We start from the raw sequence: 26,273 nt of genomic DNA on the forward strand, positions 1-26,273 counted from the left end.
AATTGGATGATAAGGGAGCATTAATGAATGACCTTACATAGCTTTGTGTGATTCTTCTGAAACTTCATTTCTGTCAAGATCTTCAATTTTGGAATTCAGTGGTTCTATTGAAGGTACATGCATGTATGTTTGCAAACTCTGGCATCACAAACTCCAGTCATATGCAGGTCTCATATCCTTCTGTATAGATGGTACTTCAGTTTTACATTTTGATACATACACATTAATATAGATAATTTTTCACAAAATCATCCTGCCAATGTTCACTGCAAATTTTCTGCTTAAGTATGGGTATGGATGGCAAAGTTAATACTTGAGGCTTTATACTTATTGAAATAGCTATCATACAAAGCTCTGCAGATTTTTGCTGAACTTGTTTAATGGTTCTTTTAATACCATTAACTTAACAGTCAATTAATTCCTAACTTTATGATGATCAAGTGCCTATCATGCCATGTATTATAGTTTTTTACTATTTCATTTCAGTAGGTAATTTTTTTTTCCAATCAAGTGACCATTCTAACTGTTGGTCTAGTAGTTAATCTCAGATTTATCAATCATTGGGTCAGTGTCAGCCAACTATCAATGCTGTTGTGTGTTTCCTTTGTCTGACCTCTTAACAGCCACATGAATACTTTCAACATATTTATCCTCATAGGTTGAGCTATGATCATACAAAACATTATTCTTACTATCCTTTGACTTCTGGTTTAACCTGTGCCCAAGAGGTTCATAAATGATGCACAGTATACGTTTGTCAATGTGTTTCACATATTTATGTGTGTTACATTACTGCTAAAACTCATATTTTGACTGACTGAGCTATTGAAGAACAAGATAAGAACTAGTCCAATCAGATGTGGACATATTCCTTACTGCAGGCATGTACTAGCGAAGATAGGTGCAGTTTCCACATACAAACTTTCATATAAAAACATTATCCAGCTGTTTACATGCAAATTTATGTGTCAACTAATGTAGACCACAACCCCTCCATGTATTCTTGCAAATACTGTGACATATTAAATGCAAATGTATGTCATATCCCCAGTCATTTTTCTTGAGATTAGCATTAATTGCAATCATGAGTTCATAATTTATATTACTCATTCTTCAAAACCACCAGAGTGGTAATGATACATAAAAGTGCAGTCTTTACCACACCCAACACTATATACAGCTTAGTAGATAAGTACTACTATTATCTCTATGGATTTCTTCAAAATTAGAAGAAGTAGCACATACTGTGCTACCTTATTCAATATAAAGAAGAGTACTAGCTATATTTTTATAATGGAAGACCAATACCTGTTTGCTGGAGTTTACTCTGTTTTAGGCAGAACACTAGTTTTGCGTTTTCACTATTTCTTAGTCTTAAAGTGGACAAAAATTACTTTCAATATTCAGATATATAAAAGTAACATCATGGTGGCCTCCAATTCTTGCATTATGCAGTTTGAATTAGTTTTTGGCTAAAAATTCTAAAGACCTCTAGCTACATCATATGTTCAAGAACCACAGTTGATGATTTACCCCAATGACTTCACTGGAGTTGTAACTACTCTGTGGTCTTATACTGATTTATGACAGTCATGTTTCACTTTGCTGCGTGACGAGTATCATCCAAGCTATATCTGTATTGTTCTGTTGCTTTGTTCATAGCTTATGAAGAATTACTTAGTGTCAATTCACCACTGGAATCATTAGGTACTCTAAGGTCCAATTTCATTGCTGCTGCTGCAACGACGTTCATGTGCCAACAGTGTTTGTGGTCAGGACATTCAATTAATGGAAAAACTCTGACTGTCTAATGATGTAAACAATCTGTATTTTTATGTCACAATCCCAGCAGTGAGGTACTACAAAGTTGTACTCTTGCAGTGTTTTTATACCTTGTGCACTCATCTTTCAATAATGTGATGGTCAATCCCACTATTCGTTGGTAAAAGAGTAGCTCAAGAGTTGGTGGTGATGACTAGCTGCCTTTCCTCTAGTTTTACACTGCTTAATTAGGGATAGCTCATGCAGATAGCCCTCATGTAGCTTTGCATGAAATTCAAAACAAACCAAGATTTTAATTCTATCAACATAATCTGTAATCAGAGCAGGTAATGGTGCAGAAACTTTAGGAAAGTTGCCCATAAATTGTGCAATACAGTGTGAAGCCTATGAGTTACAGGTCTTGTTTAATCATGGCTTTGGTGCTGATCAAAATGCTGTGTTATAAACAGGGTCTGTTAAGACTATCCCTTTCCTCAACATGACAGAGAAATTTAACTTAAGTACACATAAATGAACATTTTCTGGCTTCATTTATAAGCCTGACTTTCTTATACACTTTTGCTGCTACTTGCAAACACAAGTGCATTGTTAACATAGATCAGATGTTTATCCCATTGCAGCCCTTTCAGTGTAAGCTTCAGCAGCCACTTAGAACTGGCATATTTGCTATACAGACTTAATGATATGACATGGAATTTGTACAAAACATTTCAAGAGATGAAAGCAGATTTAGGGTGGGCCCAACATGACCAGGTGGTTAATGCATTTAGCTCATAATCTTCGGGTTACAGGTTCAAATCTCCATCATGCCAAACTGTGTTTAAACGTTTAGCCAGGGGGTTATCATAATGTGATGGCCAATCCCACTATTCGTTGGTAAAAGAGTAGCCCAAGAGTTGGTGGTGGATGGTGATGATTAGCTGCCCTCAATCTGGTCTTACAGTGCTAAATTAAAAATGGCTAGCATGATAGCCCTCGTGTAGCTTTGTGTGATATTAAAAAAAAAGTTTTAGAGCTTTTTTTCATCCTTCAACTTAATTTGTCAGTATCCTGAAGGCAAATCTAAAGGATTGATAAACAAGTGCCTTTCAATCCAAATATTTCTCTATCTGTTGCAGAAAGGAATGCTGTTCACCCATCTAAAATAAACTCAGAGCCTTATCATACACTGTTTTCCCTACTTACTGCTTCAGTAGTCAAGCAATCTCTGAAGGCCACAAGATTCTACCCTTAAATATTTAATATATCTCATCTGGCTTCAAGAAACCTTGTATTGTGGTTGTTTCATGAGACCATCTGATATCAAGTTTCTACTGTCTGACCAGTGTAACCATGTGACTTCACAAACACATTGACATATTCAACCCCAAATTCACTGAGATTTTGTCATATGTTAAAGGTATCAAGTTTCTGTTAATTTTTATAATTTGAAGAATTTCTATGTATAAAAAAATTCCTGATGTAGAAAATTGAAAATAAGAAATTGAGGTATCTATTTAGCTTTTAAACCATTCGATTAGCCTGCTGAATAGTAATGGATAATTAATTGTAATAGTTTATCACATTATTAAAACACCTAAAATATTTTAAGTTATTAGTGGTGAGTAAAGAACTACATCATAACCAAACAGTTTTTGTGGTCACATCATGATGCCCTATTGTTTGAATATTTACAGGTGATATTTGTGTTTATTCCATTTTAGTGACAGTTTGCAGAGATTGTTACTTCTTACAGTATATGCTTTCTGTTTTGTAAATATAAATATGTAGTAATGTGTTTTATTTATCTATTTTATTGTGCTGTTCATTGCAGTTTGTTGCAGTAACTGTAACAAGTAATCAAAAAGTTGTAGTAAGTGTATTATTTTTAAAAAATTATCTTTGAAATTTATTAAATCTTTGTGTGACCTTTGTTAGTAATGAAGCATAAACTGAAAGTTTTTTTTTATTGTTGCAATGGAATACCAGTCATTTGATATATCTCATGGTACACTCCGTTACAGTTAATTAACTTTGCACTCAAATTGTTTTTGTACAAGTAGTTGCCTCTTATACCTCAGCTCGCCTGATGAACTCTGTTACAGAGCAAAAGGCCTTGTTGACCCTAGATATAGCAGATGTAGTATGACTGACATATTATTTACATTATTTTTTACTTTCACTTATAAGTATTAATAGTTATTGAAATGTGATTAAGTCATATATATCCTTAATTATTTGGGATTGTGAAATAGACTGAGTTATTCAAAATAACCTAACAAAGGCCATTTTTTTGTTGAAGATATAAAATTTTGAAAATTTAAAGTGTTTTCAAATATGTTTAATACAGTTTTGTTGTGTTAAAATATAAAACATTCAATGAATTGTAGTATTTTTTATAGTTAAGGCTTCTTATATTTAGTGGTTAAAATACCAACATTTTTCCTATATCTGTTTGGAAGTTTTCTATAACACTATATTTTTATATCAGAATTAACACCTTCTGATGTTCTAACAATCGTTTTGTTCTGTGATGCAATGCAACATAAACAACTATAGGTGTGCAGCTAGTTCCAGTTATTTTCACATTACTCACTGTGTCACCACTTACAGAGAGTTTGTCTAACTTTCTTGGCAAAAAACTGGTATTTCATGCACAGATTGTGTATCACTGCAGCAGATGGATATAACTCTCTTAACTGTGGTCATGTAAATACTGTGACTCACATTTCAACTTGTGCAATTTACCATTCTTAGATTAATCTGGCTAGCATTGGATAATGTTTTCCACAGAAGTAAAGTTTACCTATTGCAAGGGAAATCTTAAGACAATTTCTATAACAGAACATGGAATCAAGACATTTTTCTTTATTATGTGGGTGATATTGTCCAGACATGCCTCTTCACTTGCATGTGGAAAACACTACTTCTGAGCATGAAGTATGTATGTGTGAATTGGTATACTACACTGCCTGTACATTTGTAGCTCCACCTATACCAGAATGAGATAGCCTGATTATTAAATGTTGAGTGAATACTTCCCTGGTCAATGGCCAGACTTAATTACTCCTATTACTTCTCTAGAGATAGACAAATAGAAGCCATGTATAGCTATCCACATTCTTGTACCTGCTGAGCAGAGCAAAACTGTACAAACATGCTTTTTTGGGCAATAAAGATATAGGTAATTTTGTTGATAGTGGTTTTCCAGCCCTTAATCAAAGTAGGTACTTTAAACCTTCTCTCCAAAGTACCATATGGGGAAAGACATTATCAGCATTTGCCATGGTATAACCATGAATGAAAACCCAGCTCAATCAGTGTTATCCACTGTATCGATGACTATGTAACATTTGATGGAACACAAGCTTTTCACAGTGTAGTCATTGCAGGGGACAATCTTGACAGGGTATACAGTAGTTGCAGGCGTCTTCTTCCCATGAAACTTACTTGGAATTACCAGTCAAACCTAATTGTCACAGATAGAATGTATTTAGACTTTTGATGTCTCTCACCTGAAGGTTATACCACATTGTTTCACTTGGTAGTTCTTCCATGAATGTATGACAATATCATTGCAGTCATCATATACCATGGGATACATCTTAGTATCTGGGTAACATAAGCAGACAAGCTCTCCAATGGACTACTATTTTGAGCCTTGAACTTTTCATTTGCTGCTCGTTTCCTTCCTTAGTTTGTTCACAAGTCCTCTGACTTGTAAAAATTGACATTTCTACTGAAAAGTACACTCATTAATAAAAACAGAAACTCCCATGGCTACAACACAAAAATCAAACTTAGCACCTTACTTTACGGTATTCTCAGGTGTACTGAATACCTTACAGGTGAGAATAGTTACTGCAGTAGAATGATGAACAGCAGAAAATGCTGTGTGGAATTAAAACTGACTTTCTGATTTGATTTAGTTTGAAGAAAGAGACTGAACCAATTGTTAAAGTGGGAAATAAGCAGCCTTAATGTATTATTAAACATACATAATTTGATTCACACTTGAAAAACTAAGTGATACTAAATTACATAAGTTTTCATTGACTCGTTTAGCAGAAGAAATCGGTCTTTGGCAATACATATTTAAACAGTAGCAAGTTAAACACATTACCAACATGGTCTTTCTACACATGGAAATTTACCCACATGCCTTAGCATGTGTATGTATGAATATATTAGGTCATGTTTCCCATATAAAATAGTTAAACAGAATAAATAAACTTTATACAAGTAGACTTATTTTTGCTAGACCCGTTATTGACTGTTTTTATAGTTATGAAGTTTCTGTACTTTTCCAGGGACTGGATCTGGTATGGGGACATCTGTTCTTTCCAATTTATCTGAAGAATTTCCTTCAGTGCAAAGGTGACTTTTCTACTGTGATGTATAAGAAAAAATCATGTAGCTTTGTTTTATAAATCCGGCTGTTAACTTTTTTTCAAGTGCTAAAAAATCAATTCTATGAAAAAATGAGAGAATTAGAACTTAAATAAAAAAATCATATTTTGATGTTTTATCCATGATGCTATTAATTTTTAATTGAGATTACTGTACAATGTTTCATATTTTAGGGGCAAATATGTGTTCTCAGTGCTTTAATGTGGAACGTTTATGCAGTTAATTTCTTTTTTCTATTTCAAATTAGTATATAACAATTACAGTGTGAAAATTCCAAATTTTAATCTTTAAATTTTTTTGTACTGTTCCTTTACCAAAAACCTTACCATTTTGTCATATAGACTGTAAACTTATAAGCACTAATGATATAACTCATTGCAATGAGTGACTTTTGTGATAGTAAATTTTGAGATTACAGTATACTTTATTCATCTTGTGTGATGGGTTACATTTTATATGAATAGATAATTCTTACGTGTACCTTATATTTGTCACTCTTTTTAGGTTTGTAGTACCAGTTTATCCATCCAGAGAGGATGATGTTGTTATATCTCCTTATAATGCAGCCTTGGCCACTCACCAACTGACTATGTTTGCTGATTGTGCATTACCTGTAGAGAATCAGGTGTGAAACAGTTTTGTTTGAAGAAAAAAAAATCAAAGTAAAACTTTCTTTTTGAAACTTGTAACTAGGTTTACTTTTTTAAAAAATATTTTGTTAATGTAATTAAAAATTGCTTTGATCTACACATATTAATTACTATATTTTTTCTAATCTATGCGTAACATTTTGATACAATTTAAAGTTTTAATTACATTTTCAAGTAACCTACCTCACTTGTGTGTGAATGTTTCATTCCAAAACTGTTGTAGTTACTTTTATTTGTGTCAAAAATTAGATTTATGTGTTAGTCAGTCATCAGCTCACACCTATTCCTGGCTTCTAAGTGGTACTCATAATACTTTTTTTAGTTACATTTACTCTTGATGCTTCAGATAGATAACTTGCATTTCTTTGTTGTTGCAGGCTCTTTAAACTTAGTAGCAGTTATCATTATTGATTTTATTTTGATCCATTCTATTGTTTTATTTTGAATTATTTTTAGAGTGAGGAGTGTTACATCAATATTCAAATTAGCATGTATTTTATTTTGCTTTGAATGAATTCAGAACTTGTTATTTTTATTTTGACCTTCTAATTACTTGAATGTTTAGCACTGTTCTGTCACTGCTGTGGTTCCTTAGTCAAAGAATCATAATATCTTATCAGTATAAATTTGTTGCATAGTCCTTTTCTAGAGCATCTTCCCTGGATGAAATTGTAAAGTGAAATAATGGGTCTGAACCATTTATTTTGGATTATTACAAAGTTTTAAAATTAAAGTATTTCCATTAGTTAAGACACAGGGGATTTTGTGTTTTTTGCATGCTTGCAATTGAGCACAAAAATCTTTGGCTTATTCACATTACTTCTTTGTTTCAGTAAGATTTTGTACTCAGATTTCTTCATATTTCCTGACATTGTCATTCAAATTCATATTATTTTTGGGTCGACTGCAAATACATTGCACTTGTGCAGTCCTTACCTGATGAATTTGACCTTGCTTGGACTTAATTTAGCTAGGAGACATTGAAACCATATACTTTACTTCATTAGTTGTTTCTATGGTATGGGATTGGGTAACTTCTGTAAGTTCTTCTCAGTGGTTTTAGAAGCCATGTTTTTTTGGCTACATTAACATGTGATATCTTCTTTGGGATTCTTATCCTCAGCTTAGCTAAACTTTGAAGAACAGCTTCACTTCTTTTCCATGGGTAATCATGGGAGTTCTTTTTTTTTCTTTAATCTGTAAATGGCTGTCCAGAAACCTTTCTTTGAATCATCTGAGGAAGGTGGATGCTTCAGTTTGGAAGTACCATGTTCTATTTGGTATGATGGTTGCACATATGATCCCTTAACAGTTTCTGTATTCACTGCTGAGTTATATGCCATTTCTCTTGACCTGGATCATGTAGAAGCTATGCAGTACAAAAGCTGTGCTATTTATACTGACTCTCTTAGCTCTCTACTGGTCCTAGAATTGCTTCACTTTAGTTCTCACCCTGTTCTTATCAATATTCAAAACTGATTGGCCTGTTTTTCTTCATCTTCTGTTTCTATCCAGTTTTTCTGGATATCAGGTCATGCTGATATTTGTGGAAGTGACTTCACTGACACCCCAGCTAACTTCATCTGCTCTGGTGCAAATTACTGCTATCAGTTGTGTAGAACACAACTTCACTACAATTAAGTCTATTTTAAATATCTGTACAATATTGTTGCATTATCCTATTTTCTGTTTATTTGATTGTCTCTTAATTTATTTCATACTGTTATGCTATATTTTAAATGCTTTTATAAAGTGTTTAATATTTATGATATATCTGTACCTTATAATTTACCGTGTTCAATGTAGCTTGCTGAAAATGGAATATGTGTATTCCAAAATGTCCAAGAATTAAATGTTTGTTACTGAACATATGTGCGTCAAATGTTCATTGTTGCTACCCGTCATCCTGTTATTCATTATTATACAAAGTACCATATTTTGAATTTATACTTTGATATACTTACACACTATACTTGACTTCAGTATTTAAAATGTTTTCATTGAAACTTACGCTAATTAGAAGTTTTTACATCCACATTTAAAAATCCTAAACATACTCCAGTTGTTATTTTATGCTGGATGACATAATTGAAAATGTCACAATGAAAATGATAAACACACAGATAAGGACTAAGTTTGAGATTATTGCATGATAAATAAGCTCTCAAAAAAAGTATTATTTTTTCTCCCTTGTTCTGAAATTTAAAAAAGACTAGAGAATCCTGGCTTTATTGTGCTTTGAATAGGAAAATAAAGCATTGGGCCAATCTGGTACATACTATAAGTATATACATATTAGTTTGTTATAACTTAAAAAACAAGCCAAAACAAAAGTAAATTAAACAAAAAACACTATACTACTAGAAAAGATCCCAGAGTAGAAGCTATAATGTGGGATTATAAAATGTACTCTAGGTTTTGGAGGTGACTGCAGAAGTAGGACCCACATTGTGGTATGGATACACTTTCAATCATTCTTAACCTCCATTTGCCAGTCTCACATAAGAAATAAAAAAGTAGCAATAGATATAGAAATTAGGAGAACGAGATATGGGTGCTGAAGCTCAAAACATTCCAAATCTGTATTGCCCTTCACTGCCTACAGACAGTTGTAGGAAGTTGGCTGCTCTTCAAAGTAATAGCAAAAAAATATTGGAAAAAAAAAAGGAAATAAAGTACTACCATTTGGGGGTAAGTCAGTTACTAACTTACTTTCTGAAGTTAGCATTCCAGCCCCCAGTATGGTAGAAAGGCACTAACTGACAGCACAGTAAATGCTCTATACCAGCATGAAGCGTCCTGTCCAGCTATCCAAACAAACTAATATAGCTCCTAACAACCACCCATTTGTCAAGTCTACTGTGACTATCATGTTTTAAACATGTTTTTATAAGCAACGAGGTGTACATCTGAATAGAGTAATGCTAAGTTGTTAAATTACCTTATTCATAACTAAAAATAGTTATTAGAAATTTTAAGTAAAATTTATTTAATACATTCTTATATTTGTTACAGAATACTTTGATAACTTTATTTTAGGTTTTGTTATTAAACCTATTAACTATTAATTTTTGCATTTGTATTTCAACATTACTTATAAAATGTTGTAATATATTTCAAATTTTACAATATCTGAGTAATTGCAAAGTTATAATTCTTGTAACAGAAAGGTATGGTACATTACTATTAAAAAAGGGTAAATCATAAATTGAGAAGGCAAAATATTTTTTTTTATCAAAAATATTTGCATTGATATCCTTATCAATTATTTTAATTTTTAAATCTAAATAATGTTTTTTTGTATTAGATATTGAAGTATTTTCAGTTACTAATTCTGCTGAATAAATAGTGTTAATAACGTTGTTTATACTAATTAAATCATCTATATAACCGTAAGTTAAGGTAAAAATATCTTAATATGTGTAGCTTTCAATAAATATTCTCATAATAGTAAAGATATAAATTTGCTATATAAGTAGAATAGTTAGCTCCAATTGGAACTCCTATTATTTGTTTAAAAACCTGTTTATTGCAAAATACATTATTATTAATACATAAACTTAATATTTATTGTATATTTTTGTAGCTAAATTTTCTTTTTTCCAGTTCTATAAAAGGATAACAGAACTGTTCTAATAATGAATATTAAAACAAAGATTGCATATTTTAATGGAATTGTGGTGAAATCAAATGTTTGAATATTATTTATTTTTTCACACTTTTTTTAGATATTTTAAAATAGGTTAATTATTTTTATTATCCAAAAAGTATGTTTTATATTATTAACACTTACATTTTTTTATTTTATCAAGTAAAATATTAAGTAATTTATTTAATAATATAGTCGTTTGTTTGGATACTTGCTCTTATTGAATTGGAAATAAGCCAACTGATGATGTTCTGATGAAGTCTGTCTGTATATTTACACATCACTTTCTTTATTTCCAAAGGAGACCCTTCTCAAAGAGAAAGTTTTGCACCATTTATATGCTCTTTGTTCTGTTCCAAAATACCATCTCCTTGTAATACCCACCATATTTTTTTAGCTCATCCACTTTGCCTGAAGCAGGTAGTGGTTTCACATAACTGGATACCAGTTTTTCTCATGAAATCCACAACTTAAAACCTGAATTTCATTATGGGCATCTAACATGAGGCTTGTAGTTCAAATCATTTTAGTGCTGTTAAAGTGTGTGTGAAATGATTTAGTTGTTGCATCTGCTGTATATTGAATACAGAATAATAACTATGATACACAGAGCAGAATTCACTGCACTTTTCATACTCAACCTTTTTACAGTGTGTAATCTTTGATTTGCAGTTCTTTGTCATTGAAAATGCTCTGAATGTTATGCAGTTTATAATACAATGCTTTTGAAGAAGTAATAAAAAACGGTTGAATCTTAATTTGAAGATTTCAAATGCTTTAATGTTTTTGATAACATTAAAATACTTCAATGTAAGCTTGTGTGTCTCTGTGACAAATTAGGAGAACTTTATTTATGCCAGCTCTGTAACCTATCACAGTAGCAGTGCCATCTCTACATATGCTTACTATTTTATTATGTCTACTCATAATTTACCAAAGATATCCTCCAAATATAGGGTAAATGAATGGCCTTTGACATCATCAAGCTTTATACTTTCTAGTAAGGATGTCTCAACATTGCTTCCACACACACATTTTACACAAATGATAAGTTTTGTTCAAGTCATTGATCACATGACTGATCTGTCATGACATCATAAAAGCTGCACCTTTGGAGATGTCACAATGTCATTATACATATACTTTGATATGGTTTCCTGAATTTCATTAATTGAGGTCTAACTAAAAATTTTTCCTTTCAGTTTTCAAACCATTTTGGGAATGAAAATTAGTAGTTTATTTAGTTTCACTTGGAAGCTTTAATTTTGCACAAAACTTAATTGTTCAAAATACTTTTTGTCAGACTCACTTACTTTTGGTTCCTACAGTTTTCAACTAATCAAATTTAAGACCTTTGAAAACCAATCGTTCAAAAAAATTTTATAACCTATTTCCATGAAAAATTGGGTGGAGGCAAGTATATTGGGTGTATAGCCTCTATTAAAACTAGCATCTGACAAATAGTTTTAAGTGACAGTAGCACATATGCTGCATTCACCAGATAATATATATTATGTAAATCTTCTTCCAAAACTGTATCATTTAGCTGTTTTAAAATTTTATAATAAGTAGTGTCTTTACTATGTACTAATTTATGCTTTATTGTCTCTTTTACATTTTAATACATATATACATATATTTATTTATTTATGTACATATGCAATTTGACATGTTTGATTTACAATATTTTAATGTGTGAAGTGCTTTGACATAAAGTTGGTAAAACTTGTACTTAAAATTTCTCAGATAACTCATTGTCTCCAGATCCACTAAAACTTTGGTGTTGTCTTTCCACAATCTACATTAAGCAATGTCATTGAGGTTTCCATGTTATTCACAGTATTTATGACAATTCTCCCCAGCTGTTATTCTTGATGAATCTGATGACTCATCAGTGAGTTTGATAATGGTTAATGGAATGTGTTGATTTTAACAAAAGTTTTGTAATCATAGAGACTCAACAGTGGAGCATATGGAGAATAAAAGAATGCATTATTAATGAAATCTGATTGTTGAGTCACATGATCAATTGTCACTGTTCAATGGTAGAAAATGCTTTATGAATATGGACCACATTGAAACAAAAATGATACATGTTTTTATAGCCTCATATTATGTACACAAAAATATATATCATACAAAGTGTACATCTTTTGGAGCTATAAACAATATATTAAATAGGCAATAGTATTAATGGATTTAAAATGGAATGTCAATTTTACTAAACTAGTCAAGTAATAAAATATTTTAACCTCTTTTTTATTTAATATTTCATTATTGTTTTACAGTATTTTATAGTTATTTTTAACAGATATAATTTATTTTTATTATAGTTAACTGAAAACACTGGAATCAGATTCTGAGGACCCTTTCAGCTTATGTGTTTGCTACTGCTTTTGACCATCACTGTGTCCTATCTTAGTCTCAGTCACTAGTGAATGGTTTTCTTCTTACAATACTTAATTGATTTTATATATTTCTTTGTGACTTCTTTTACCTTCAGTGATTTTTGCCAGATCTACCCCATGGTCTTTCAAATATTTCTTGAGAATAGTTGCCTAGCCTTTAGCCAAGTTCACATTTTACATTTTATGTTTGTTACTTTTATAATCCATTGCATCATCTTGACATACTGCTTTAGTTCATTCATGATAATGAGAAACCCATTTAAAGTGAAAATGTATTCTAAAAATGGCTGGTATGGGTATTCAAACTTTAATTAAAATAAAGTGTAGAACAACATTTGATCTTTTTAGGTCATTTTCAGATCAACAAAGAGAGTTTGCAACTGATCATTGCTGGGCACATGTCTTAGATGTGAGAGTGGAAACAGGTTATGAAATTGTAGGGGGCATTGCAATTGAATGTTATTTTATTAATTAATATAGGTATAAAGGTGTTCCTTTCTTTTGGTTCAATTTTGGTTTGAGTTCTTGTATAAGTAGGGCTTCTTTGATTTTGTGTTTGTTTTATTTGTTTCCTTACTTATGTTGGTGTGGTTATGTTACGCTTCTTTGATTTGCAGTATTCAAAAATGTGCAAAGGTGTTTTATTGTGTTCTTTGAAGATGGTTTCCATTTTTCTTCTTCTTTCTCTGATACAGAGAATGTAGCAGTTGTTGCATTATATTTTATAAGTAATTGTTGTGTGTTATGTTTGTCATTGTAGTTTTTACATAGTATGGATTTTAGTTTTGTACCTGGTTTTTGAATAAATTTAGTGTTTACTAGAATGTTATGTTTTGTTGTTTTTCCAAATGTTTGTTATTTTTTCATTAATATCAGGAATATATGGTATGCATTAGTGTATGTTTTTTATAGTTTGTTGTTTCTTTGAATTTGTTATTGTTTGTTATTGATCTAGGTGTGTGTGTAATTTTTTTTCAATGGCTTTTGGAGGAAATTTGTTAATGTTAGTGAAGTATTGTTTTACTTGGTTGATTTCATCATTAATTTTATTGAGTGAGCATAGTTTTATGGCTGTTTATTTGGTTTCTTAGTATGTTGAGTTTTTGTTTTGTTTCATGTGCTTAGTTTTATGGAACATACAGTTCAGTATTGGTGATTTTTCTGTGGGTTTCTGTTTTGAATTGTGTATCGGTTCTTGTGATTTTGAGGTTTAGAAATGTTATTTGGTTATTTTTCTCGTGTTCAAAAGTGAATTTAATGTTGGAGTGCATGGAATTAACATGGTTGAAAAAAACTAAGTGTGTGTTTTGTAGTGACTTTACATTAGCTTTCATTCTGATGGATAGTCAAGCCATTTATTTGTAAGTAGTTTTGGCCATTGAACATAAAGTCAGTTTGGGTGGTAGTGAATTCTATGAGACTTGCTATTTTTTTTATGGGAATGTGTATTAATGGGTTGGGGACTTGGATATAAAGTTCTATAGCTATCTTACAGGTTTCAATAGTTTGGACTTTTGTGAATAGTGAGATTACATCAAAACTGGTCATAGAAGCTTTATGGTTTAGTTGATCAAGAATAAAGTTCAAAAAAGTCTTTGAAAAAGGAGCTGGCTGATGTTACATATTTAGAAAATGCCCATGCTATGTATTTACCAAGGTTGTAGTTGAATAATTCACAGGTTGACATTATAGGTCATAGTGGACAATTGGGTTTGTGAGTTTCAAGGGTCCCATATACTTGTGGTGTGCATGAGTCAGTCTTGCATAGGTTGAAATAAAGGTTTTCTGAGATTCTTTTGTGTGTTTTTTCATTTGTAGTAGCATTTTGTTCAGTTGTTTTTGTTGGATTCTTGTGTAGTGGGTTACATTTCTTTGTATCTGATAAGAGGTTGTTCATTTTTTGAATGTACTCATTTGTGTTCATTATAACTATTTCACTGCCTTTTTCTGCTTTTTAGAATTTTGATGCTGTTCTGTTTTGGGTTGTTTATAGAATTAATATCTTACTGTGTAAGGTTGTTTTTTTTTAGCTTTCTTTTCTGTGGAATTATGTTGTTGGTTTTGTGTGAGAATTTATTGAAAAATTTGTTTAAGATACTGTTTTGAAGTGTTTTGAGGAAATAGATGTTTAGTTCTAGCTGGAAGGATAGGTTGTTGGTTGTCGATGGAATTACAGTCAAAGTTGTCTTCTTTCTTGTGGCTGTTTTTCATAGTTTTGTTCACATTTTCAGTTTGTGTAGAATAGGTCACTAGTCTTCTGGCTAAGTCTTCAAGACTAGCTTTCATTCTGATGGATGAAATATTTCTTGGTGTCACTGCAAAGTTAAGTCATTTGTTGAGCAGATGTATCTCTTCATTGCTGAGTTGTTGGTTGGATCTGTTTATTATTAAATTGGTTGATGGTTCATTGTGTTGGCATATTTTTTGTTATTGGTACCTTAATTGAGCTATTTTTATTATACAAGACTTTAAACCAAAATTAAACCAATACAAAGGAACACTCTTATACCTTTATTAATTAATAACCAAACATCTAACTGCAACAGTCTTATACCTGTTTATACTCTCTTCCCTAAGACATATGCCCAACAACATGCGTTGCAAACTCTCTTTGTTAACCTGAAGGTAACCTAAGAAGGTTGAAACGTTGTTCTGCACTTTAATCAGTGATGATGAGAAAACCCACTTGTAGAGAAAAATACATATGTAAAAACGGCTCGTTTGGGTTGAGAAAATTTTTATGTAGAAGAGCGAACAACGTTTCGACCTTCTTCAGTCATCGTTAGGTTCACAAAGAAAGAAAGAGGTAACTGACCGGTAGCTGACAACATGTTTGAAGGGGGTTGTGTAACTGAGTATAGGAATGTAGATGGCATGCTTAGATATTTATTAATATAGGTATAAAGGTGTTTCTTTATATTGGTTTATTTTGAGCTTGAGTTGTTGTATAAGTAAAGCTTCTTTAATTTTGTGTTTGTTTACGTTTAATTCTTTATTTAGTATTTGGGTGTTTTCTATGGTTATGTTGTGTTTATTTGATTTGCAGTGTTCAAAAACGTGTGAAGGTGACTTTTTGTGTTCTTTGAATCTGGTTTCCATTTTTCTACTTGTTTCTCCAATACAGAAATCGTGGCAGTTATCACATTGTATTGTATAAATGATGTTGGTGTGGTGTTTGTCAGTGTAGTTTTTTCATAGTATAGACCTTAGTTTTGTGCCCAGTTTTTGAATAAATTTGGTATTAACTGGAATGCCATATTTTGTTTCTTGTTTTTGCCAAATGTTAGTGATTTTTCTGCTGATGTTGGGAATATATGATATGCAGCAGTATATGGTTTCATGATTTTTTAATTTGTTGGATACACTTACTTTTGTTAGTTGATTTTGCTTTTTGTCTAGGTGTGTGTGTAATGTTTTCTGCAGTCGGTGGAGGAAACTTATTAATGTTGATGAAGTATTGTTTTATTTTGTCTAATTTGCCATTAATTTTATCTGGTGAGCATAGTTGTATGGCTGTGTTTGTTTGGTTTCTTAGTATGTTGAGTTTTTGTTTTGTTTCATGTACTGAGTCCCAAAGAATGTATAGTCCAGTATGGGTGATTTTTCGGTGGATTTCTGTTTTAAATTGTGTATCGGTTATTGTAATTTTGAGGTTAAGAAATGATATTTGATTGCTTTCTTCCAGTTCACATGTGAAGTTAATGTGGGAATGTATATAGTGAATGTGATTGAAAAAATTAAGTACATGTTCTGTAGATGTGAATCCTGCAATCATGTCATCTACATATCTGTACCAGTATAGTGGTGGATGTAATGCTGTGTTAATTGCTTATGTTTCAACTTGTGTCATAAAAATATTGGCTAGAACTGGTGATACTGGGTTGCCCATGCTTAGGCCATTTGTTTGTATATAGTTGTGGCTGTTGAACATGACGTTTGTCTTCATCGTGTTTAATTCTATGAGGGTTGCTAATTGGTTGCTGGGAATGTCTATTGATGGGTTATGGTCTCAGATATAAAGTTCTAAAACTATCTTGCAGGCTTCAGCAGTTGGGGCTTCTGTAAAGAGGGATATAACATCGAAACTGGCCATTAAGGCTTTATGATTAAGTTGATTAAGATTAGACTTGAAATTAAAAGAGGCTTTGATGAATGAGCTGACTGATGCTACATATTTAGAGAATGCCCATGCTATGTATTTACCAAGATTGTAATTTAACAATTCATATGTGTACATTATTGGCCATAGTGGACAATCTGGTTTATGAGGTTTGGGGATGCCGTATATTTGTGGTGTGCATGAGTCAGTTTTACGTAGGTAGGAATAAAGTGTTTTTGAAATTGTGTTGGCTTTTTTCATTTTTAGTAGCATTTTGTTCAATTGTGTTTCGCGTGTCTTTGTTGGATTTGTGTGTATTGGTTTAAAGAAGGTTGGAGAAAGTGCACAGTGGAGACAGATCAGAGACAAGTTCATGAATTGATATGAATTTGCAAAGTTTCTGAGAATCTACTTTCATCTATAGCTCTTCATACTGAAATTTCTCAAAACAGGCAAGTAGCAACAGCAAATATATTTTTTTCTTGAGCTTGTACAATAATGACAGAAGTACTTGAATGATATAGTGCAATATTATACATGTATATGCTTCTTCTTTGGAACTTTGAAGGAATGTCACAGCAATATCTGATTGGCTGCAAAAGACTTGACTTGGCTGAATAACAACCACCTGTACATACAATTACAAGTATTTCAGCTTGTGTTGCTTGCTTTGAAATTTCCACTGTTTTCAGTAACAGCCAAAGGACCTGTCCAGTCATGAGGTAAAGGAACATTAGAAGACTGAAGTGACCTTCTGATTGATATGGGTTTCTTGGTTTTGTTGTACCTTTATTGAGTAATAGTCTTCACAGACAAAATTTGATATGGTCAAGGACAATGCTAAGCTGTTTGGATTTTTCTCCTGCCTTAAAGACCAGTGCACAGAAAACACTAGCAAAATCACTAAAGATTTTTCCCCTTGAGGTTTTCCATGGATATATTGACTATAGTTATATTATCAGTGATCAGTGTTGCATCTTTATATTGAGGCAGTTTCTTAGGGCAATTGACCTTTGCTTTCAGCTCATCAGTTAGAAGTGACTTTGATCCTAATCTCAAAAAGCCTTCCAGTAAAGAAAGAGGGACTTGTGGCAGTTCATGTTTCATAATTTAATTCAAGTCAACCGTTTGCCCAATTTCATATGCAACAACAAGTCATTGTAAGAGAGTCCAGTCAGCTTTAATGATCTTGGTTTTGTCCTTTCCCACATCTGAGACTTTCACTTTTTGAGTGCTAGCAAGATCTCATAGATTATTCTAATCCTGTCTATAAAAAGAATTTCAATTTGAGGTTAGTTTGTAAAGAGTTTGATGAGTAATAAAACTGAATCAGGTATAAGTTTGCCTCATGTTTGTTATTAGTGGCACACAAAAATATAGCCAATAAAAAGGAAAACAAAACTTATGGACTAATTTATTTTAATCTTGCCTAAATGAATTTAAAGTACTATGGCTATTGAGGTGCTTTTCAAAGAACCATTTAGATCTGTAACAAAAACCAAAAACATTGTGTTTAAATGCTTGAGAGAAATCTCTTTTCACTTTTTGTTGTGTTTACAAGGTAATGGTTACTGATTTTGGGGTTTTTATGAATGATCATTTAATTTTCAATTTTGAGAGTGAAGGAGCCATTTGCTAAGTAAGCAAACAATGTTTCTAAATTTAGCACCCCCAAATTGGCCAAAATAACTGTTTACCAAAAATTACCCTAAGATGCTGTATGTCAATCACTTTTCTTAAATGTGAACCAGACTATTTATAGGTCTGATTCTTGGTAAAATCTAGATAACAAGTATAATAACAGTAGAGTTATATATTTTTTTCAATTTCATTTTATTTTTTAAAATGTTAATTTAGGTGTCTAAAAAGAAAGCATAGAATACTCAATAATTTCACTTCTGTCTTTGCCCTCAAGTAGCCTTGCGTGAAATTCAAAACAAAAAAACAAACTTCTGTCTTTACATACTTTCACTCTACCCATCAAATGATATTTTTTTATACTTGCTTTTATTTAGTGTGAAGTTCATGCTAATATAAATATTTGTATTAGCGAATATGCTTAAGTGGAAATTTTTAAATTGTTTGAAAATTTCTTATTCATTTGTATTTTTTATTTTTAGGCTCTGATAAACATCTGCAATCAGGTTTCTAAAGCCCTTCCATGTAATGCATATAACACTGGGAAAACTCCTACTAATATTTCTCTTAAACAAGAAAGTGTTTTCACCTCATCTCTGGGAGTATCAGCAAAACACTGCAAAGAAAAACCATTTGATCAAATGAATAACATTGTGGCAAATTTACTTCTAAATATCACAAGGTAAGCTTAATAGTTTTGTTTTAAATTACTTAACAGGCTATGTCAAAATCTGTTTGTTTAAATCAAGTTTTCCTTGCAGTTCATAAGCAGAAAATCTGTAATTTGAGGGATTGAATCTACATTAAAGGTATTTTAGTGACTGACTTTTCACTAGTAAGCTGATATTTTTGTATCATTAGAAAAATACTTATCCTTTGTTATTAAGTCATGCATCAACCTAGTGAATAATATCTTGTAAGAAAGTTCAACTTTTATATCTGAGAAACTTGTAAGTGAAATATCTTGTTATTCCATTTTAATTATAAGCCAGTTTTCTTTTCACTCCTAAGATTATAAATCTAGTACAGTTGTGTAACTCATTAATGTTATACTTTCATGTACTGTAAGCTATATCTTATGACCAAAGCATTCATAATGCAAACCAGCTACAATAGTATATGAAATTCATCTGTATGTTAAAGGTGAGCAATATGGTGCATTAGTTACTGTTATAATTATCAGTTATGTGAGAAAAGTAAGCTTGTAATTAAGCTACTTCTATATTTAAATACTTATTTTCATTTCAACAATACACTCAGGATATATAAAGATATAGGAGAGACAATAGAACATGCTTATTACCTTTTGTGGAAATGGATTGAATTATGTAATAAGCTAATATGACATTTATCTGTGCTTGTGTTTATTTGTTCAGTTCAATTTAAAGTAACATAAGATTGAAATTGCAATAAAACAGCTTAAAAACTTGAAAGTATTGCTAATTTTTTACATTATAATCAAAATATATTGTAGACTTACTATACATACACATAGCTTATGAGTTGTCAATGTATGTTTTATGGTATCCCATGGTTTTAACAAATAATTTGCATAATCCTTTTTTATAAGCTTCTTTTTTAATAGTAACAAGTAAAACCTTTGTAGGATGAAAAGACAGTAAAATATAACATTCATTTGGACTCTCAGACTAATTTTATAAATTTTCAGAAGTGAAGAGGTAAAACATTTAATTTTCAGAAAGAAAAGTGAAACTAGGTCTTCTCCATGACCCCCAAACATTTAACTGCTATATACAATAAGGACATGAGGACTGTGCCATATACATACCATTTGTGTGTTTTAGTATAATTCTGGAGGAACTGGTTTTAAAATTCAACTCGGTGAATTAATCACATTTATAACTACGAGAAGAGTGATTAGTATAATACAGTGTGAATTTAGGCTATGTGAAATTAATTTATTTCCCTTCTGAGTAAGCATAAAATCAACTGTTGTTAATTTTGCTTTTAAGATCAATAATATTGAATGGTCAGAAAAATGACTTTTTACATTATTGGTATATTATTCTTGTTTTAGACTTTATTTAAAGCATATTTGATTTATTTTAGTTGACAGAATCTCTAGCTTTTTTTCCCTTTTTTTTTCAAATACATCTTAAGAAAGACTGTCATTCACATGTTTATCAAAGGGTCATTTTTATACACCTTAAGTTGTTTTATAGTTTTGTTGCTTATTTTGTGTATTAGCTTGAAAAAAGTGATCAAAATATTCTTTGGTTTGGTTTTACATAATTAATTTTATTGTAGTATTTACACCATATAATTTATTCTTTACTTTAAGAAACATTCTTAAAATTGTTTTTTTTACATAGTACTTCCCTCCTCCTCACAAGATTAGCTGTTCTTGCTCAGTGCTGCCCTCTATATGCAAACTGTTTATTATACATGTCACAAGTCTTCTGCACACACCTGTTGGAATCATATGATTTCAATATGTGTTTTATGCAAATCATCATGAATCACTTCTCTACCACTTGTATCAAACTATCATTTTTAGCAGTGCTTACATTCAGATATTTTTATTTTTCTTCTTGATTGAATTAGTTCTCAAAGTGGTTTAATTTAACATACTCAGTTTTTTTTAAAGCATTCAGGTTCAGTTACCCTGATTCTAATCTCATCTATTTTTTACTTCAAATACTTTTATTGATTGATGCAACATGAATTATGAAGTTAATGTCACCACTTCAGGTGTTTCACATTCAACAAGCACTTTACCACACGCTTCAGGTGTTGGCAATCCAAAAAATCTACATTTATTTGCAGAGAAGTTGGATGTTATATGGATCATCCTTTATCTCTAGACATTGCCTCACTTTCTCTTAAACACGTGGAACCTGTGCAAGCTGATGAGGACTTTGATCACCTCTTTCCACCTCCTGAATTTATCCTTCCTGAAGATTCTGTTCTGCCTTCCACAGTTTTTCAGACTTCATTTCTTAAGTATGTAATGTTTTATCCTTTGTTCCTGTATTTTATAACCTGTGTTTTTCATTACTGCATGAATTTACTCCCCAACCTAATTTGGTTACTCTCCCATTTCCTGACATTTGGGTTTATGCTGAATAATTTGCCTCTCAGTTGAATGATGGTGTTAGTATACCTTATTCCCCATTGGCTTCATATCAGTCTACCTTTGCAACTCATGGGGCTGACTGTTTCCATTAGTGGACCTTGCATAACCAGTGGAACCTTACTTGGGATCCCTTGAGTGCTTCCATGACACTTCCTTCTTTCCTTGTTTTGAATCTTACACTTCACACTCTAGATGTTGCTAGACTAGATGGCTTTTTAATTGAAGAGTCTTCTATTTCCTTGATTTCATATTATCCGGCAGCTTTATCCCATACCTTTCATTTTTCCCATTAATAATTACTGCAAGGTTTTCCTCTCATCCATTTTTACCATATTAATCCATTTCTTCAGTAATTGGGATGGTAATGTGGCTCTCTATTCTCTTTCCTTACCTACATTTGAATGTATTTCCTTGTGTTCTTTGTTTCACCCATCTCTTAAAGTGTATTTCCTCCTTTTGACTTGCTGGCATTGTTGACCTGACTTATTTACCATCAGCATTACATGCACACTTCACCACCATATATATCTTCTCCTTTATCCAGATATTTCCTTCCTTCCAAAGAATTTTGTGGCTCATGAAGGTAACTCCTTTTTATCCTATTTCCCTTTCCTCTATTTTTCATCTCTACCACTTCCCAATCCACAGACTTCTATGTCCTATGCATACTCTTTGTTATAATTGCCCATACAGCTTCATATTCCCATCTTTTATCCCATGGTAACCCTCTTTGTCCAGTGATTTCTCCTTTTTTACTGTCACCAGTTTTGTTTGTAACTTAATCCATTTGGCTTATTCCTACTTGTCACCCTTCACACACTCCTACTTGGAGATGCTTCTTTCATTTTCTCCCCTGATTTATTACACAATGGGTGAAGAATATATCTGGATCAAATGTAGTGTTGCTCTCCTCTTCGAATCTGACTTTCTCATCTCCAGAAATATCCTTCAAAAGCTTTTCAAGGGCTTGTATTTTCTTCCTTCACACCAATCTCTCCTCATCATGAATATGGCATTCTAGCTAATCTTGTGAGCAGTAAAACCTACTGTATTGGACATTATAATTTCACACATCCCACCCTTCCTCCCCACTCACTTTTGGTACTTCCATCACCTGCCAAACTACAAAGCACAGAGAGGGAGTTATATCATTTGAGTGTACAATGCTCCTTTTGATAAAGTAATAATGCATGATGATTTGTATGAGAAACATGTTGGAATCATTTGATTCTAATAGGAGGATGCAGAAAACATGTGGCATGTGTAATAAAAAGTTATAAAAAATAATAATAGAGAGCAGCATTGAATGAGAATAGATAACCTTGTGTAAATAAGGAAGTACCTATGGAGGAATACCTTTTCAGTATAGGAAAATTATAACCTCTATATTTTTCTACTTCTTAGTTTTTCAAGGTTCCCTGGAAGTTTAAATATGGATCTGAATGAGCTTGTAGTGAATCTTGTTCCATATCGTCAACTTCACTTTCTTGTATCTAGTTTTGCTCCAGTTAATGCATTAGCCAATGGTGAAATATTATTACGTGGGTAAGTTTTATTGATGTGATAGTATAATAAAAAATGCAAATGTTTAAGCTTGTGAAGGGTTAATCATTGACCTACTGTATAAATTTGAAAGATATACAACATTTTGTTGATGACTAATTTTAGTATAGTACTATAGAATAGTGCTTTACCAGTATGTTAGCTAATCCATGAAAATATAAATATAGTATTCGTACAAAGGATAGCATACACAAAGTGTATAGTTCCTGATTTTTAATACACCAGTTACTGATGTATGTGTACTAGAGGAGTTTAACAATATAGTTTCTAATTCTTAAGAATCTTTCTCCATACTGCAAAGCACTTCTCAGGTGTTGAGTGTATACCTGCGTAACAAATTTCAAAATACAAGAAGTAATAACTCTAACTCTGTTTAACAATTTTTACTTTAAAAAATTGAGATTTTTTCTCATTTTGTAAATTTTATTCTTTTGTAATTTATGAGTGAAAATTAATTGAATGTTCAAACTTTCATTTCTGTGCACTTCTAAGGAGTTTTACCTGTCACTTGACAGGTACTTCTTCACAAAGTTAAATAAATAAACTATTTATTGTTAAAAAAAATTAAAGTTGACTATCTTACAACATTAGGTTGATATTTGTTAGGAAAGTAATTATCCCTTGGGAATATCAGTAGCTATGCCTTGCTTTTTCAAGTTCTTTTATTTTCCTTTTGCAGATTTAATTTTATTGCTACAGTCTTTTATTCCACTCTTTTATGGTATCACAGCATATAGTCTAGACAATTAATTATGAAGCACAGCTTTGAAAAGAATTTAAACTTACGGTTTTGGGGGGAAGTGACTAGATGGAGTTCTTGCAGGGATGAGCAAAGAATCTAATGGGAAGTTTAAATGACTTAGGAACAAACCATAGTTCTGGAAATGTTATATAATTTTTTTAGACATTCTTTTCATTTCTTAAAATATTTTCATGTTAGATTATATCTTTGTCAAAGCTTCTGTGACAAGGCATCAGTTAAATTTAGTTAGGCAAAATATCCTGTTTACATAAATCCTTATTCACTGAACATTATTATTAAGTTTATTATACTCCAACAATACAATAACTTATTACTTATTCAAAAAAAACAGTATAGTTATTAGTTAAAAGTTTTTCTTGACTAAGAAAAATGTTAGCAAAAATATTATGTAGCCTGACTGTTTGAAAAGTCAGGTCATGAATTATTGATAAATATTTGTCAGTTTTTTAAATGGTGAATAGTGCATTAAAAAGTAAATTATCAAAAGAAATATGTTAATTATTATCATTGGAATTGTACATGTGTGTATAATTGAATAAAATATAATATAATAGAATAATTGAACTTTTAGTTATCACTGCAAAGAGAAGTTGACATTCTAAGATGAAAAGAAATATTCTTAGTAATCTCAATACAATATTTTTTTAGAAATTTGGCAACCTAATTAATTATAGGAAAACTAAATAGAATTATACAATTTTTGTAGCCCCCTCCCTCAGTGGCTCAGCAGTAAGACTCTGGACTTAAGATTTTAAAAATTGGGTTCTGATACCTGTGGTGGGCACAGCATAAATAGCCCATTTGTGGCTTTGTGTTTAACATCAGACAAATGAATGAAGTATTTTTTGTAAAGCCAAACCTAGATACTATTTAGTAAGCTTGTACTAGGTTTCATATAAATTGTTGAAGTACTTCTACACTGAGAAAAAAAATAAAATGGTATCTGTTGTATTTTTAAAAACACGTTAGATTAGTTTTTGATACTAAAGCTTACATTTATTTATTAAATTCCTTGCTACTTGATTTTTCTATTTACTGTAAATCAAAACCAGAGCACATGTTCTAGATAAGTTTGTACTAACTTTATATCAGTTTTTCTTACACTCATTTTTTTATTTCTTGCAGAATAGACAACATGTTTTCTGAGGCTTTTTCTCCATACCACTATCTTTTAGAAACCAATCCCAAGAGTGGTTTATACTTATCATGTGCTCTCATGCTTAGAGGTCAAGGTCAACTTTATGATATTAGACGTAACCTTAATAGGTTAGTTCAGTTAACTGTTTGACTTGTAACTTCTTACTTTTAGTATATTCAGTATCAAGCAAATTTTAAAGAATGAAACCATTTCAAAACAATATTAGGGATATATTTATTTTTTATATTAATATTGTTTCCTACAGAAATTGTCAATGTAAGTCAGTAGGATCACTTTTTGTTAGAAAGCACATAGCAAATTATGATAAACATAGAAATATACTTGGCAATAATAGAGTTCTGTAAATGTGTTAATTTTGACAAAATAGTTATAAAATAATGAACCAAAAAGTTGTCAAATAGTGAAGTCACCTGGGTTGAAATTCTGCCAGTGGTCACTGGTACTGAGCACCAGGTATTACTTTTTAAGGCAATACTAGTACTAGGGCTTATTTTAGATGTTTTGTCATTCTTTATGTTTACACAAACTTTTTTTTTCTTTTTCAAAAACAGATCCACTTCACTCAGCTGAGTGTTGTTACCTCTACCTTTTTGAGAATTTCACCCCTAGAGGTCACAATAAATATAAAAATAAACTAATAATAATATAACTTAAAGGTTGTGGTTGATGATCTTTTATAATATACTTTCAAGTTTTTTGTGTGTAAATTATCTGTTTTAAATAGTTGCATGAATTTTTAATTAATCCTTGACTTTAAAATTCGTGAATTAAATTTTATAGGTTTACACCAGTCAGAATGATTTCTTTTTCATAAATAAATGCATAAGCCAGCAAATTTGGTGGTACATGACATCTGTTAGTGTAATCTTATAAACATGACCATGTAATATTTAATTACTGATGGGTGACCAGACATACTATTTTTTGGTAATTTGTCCAAAGAAAAGTTCTCAAGCACACAAAACATTTCAGTTACATCAAATTTTGAATCTAATAGGCCTTCTTAACTTGCTCATTGTTGTAATGCCTATTCTTCTGTCACCACACTCTCAAAAGCTCCATCTGTATGTGGTGAG

General features: G+C 31.5%; 1 protein-coding gene across 4 annotated transcripts in view; it reads left to right on the forward strand.

Moving 5' to 3' along the window:
* LOC143252974 (tubulin epsilon chain-like) overlaps positions 1 to 26,273 on the forward strand; it is a 103,089-nt gene that overhangs the window by 68,143 nt on the left and 8,673 nt on the right. For all 4 annotated transcript variants that reach the window (XM_076505942.1, XM_076505941.1, XM_076505940.1 and 1 more), the window contains 5 exons: positions 6,072 to 6,138; positions 6,676 to 6,796; positions 19,098 to 19,297; positions 23,117 to 23,257; positions 25,164 to 25,304. In XM_076505942.1, coding sequence (XP_076362057.1) covers positions 6,072 to 6,138; positions 6,676 to 6,796; positions 19,098 to 19,297; positions 23,117 to 23,257; positions 25,164 to 25,304 — 670 coding nt within the window. The remainder of the gene's footprint in view (positions 1 to 6,071; positions 6,139 to 6,675; positions 6,797 to 19,097; positions 19,298 to 23,116; positions 23,258 to 25,163; positions 25,305 to 26,273) is intronic.

The sequence above is a fragment of the Tachypleus tridentatus genome, chromosome 6 (assembly GCF_004210375.1).
Source record: "Tachypleus tridentatus isolate NWPU-2018 chromosome 6, ASM421037v1, whole genome shotgun sequence".
Taxonomy (NCBI): Eukaryota; Metazoa; Arthropoda; class Merostomata; order Xiphosura; family Limulidae; genus Tachypleus; species Tachypleus tridentatus.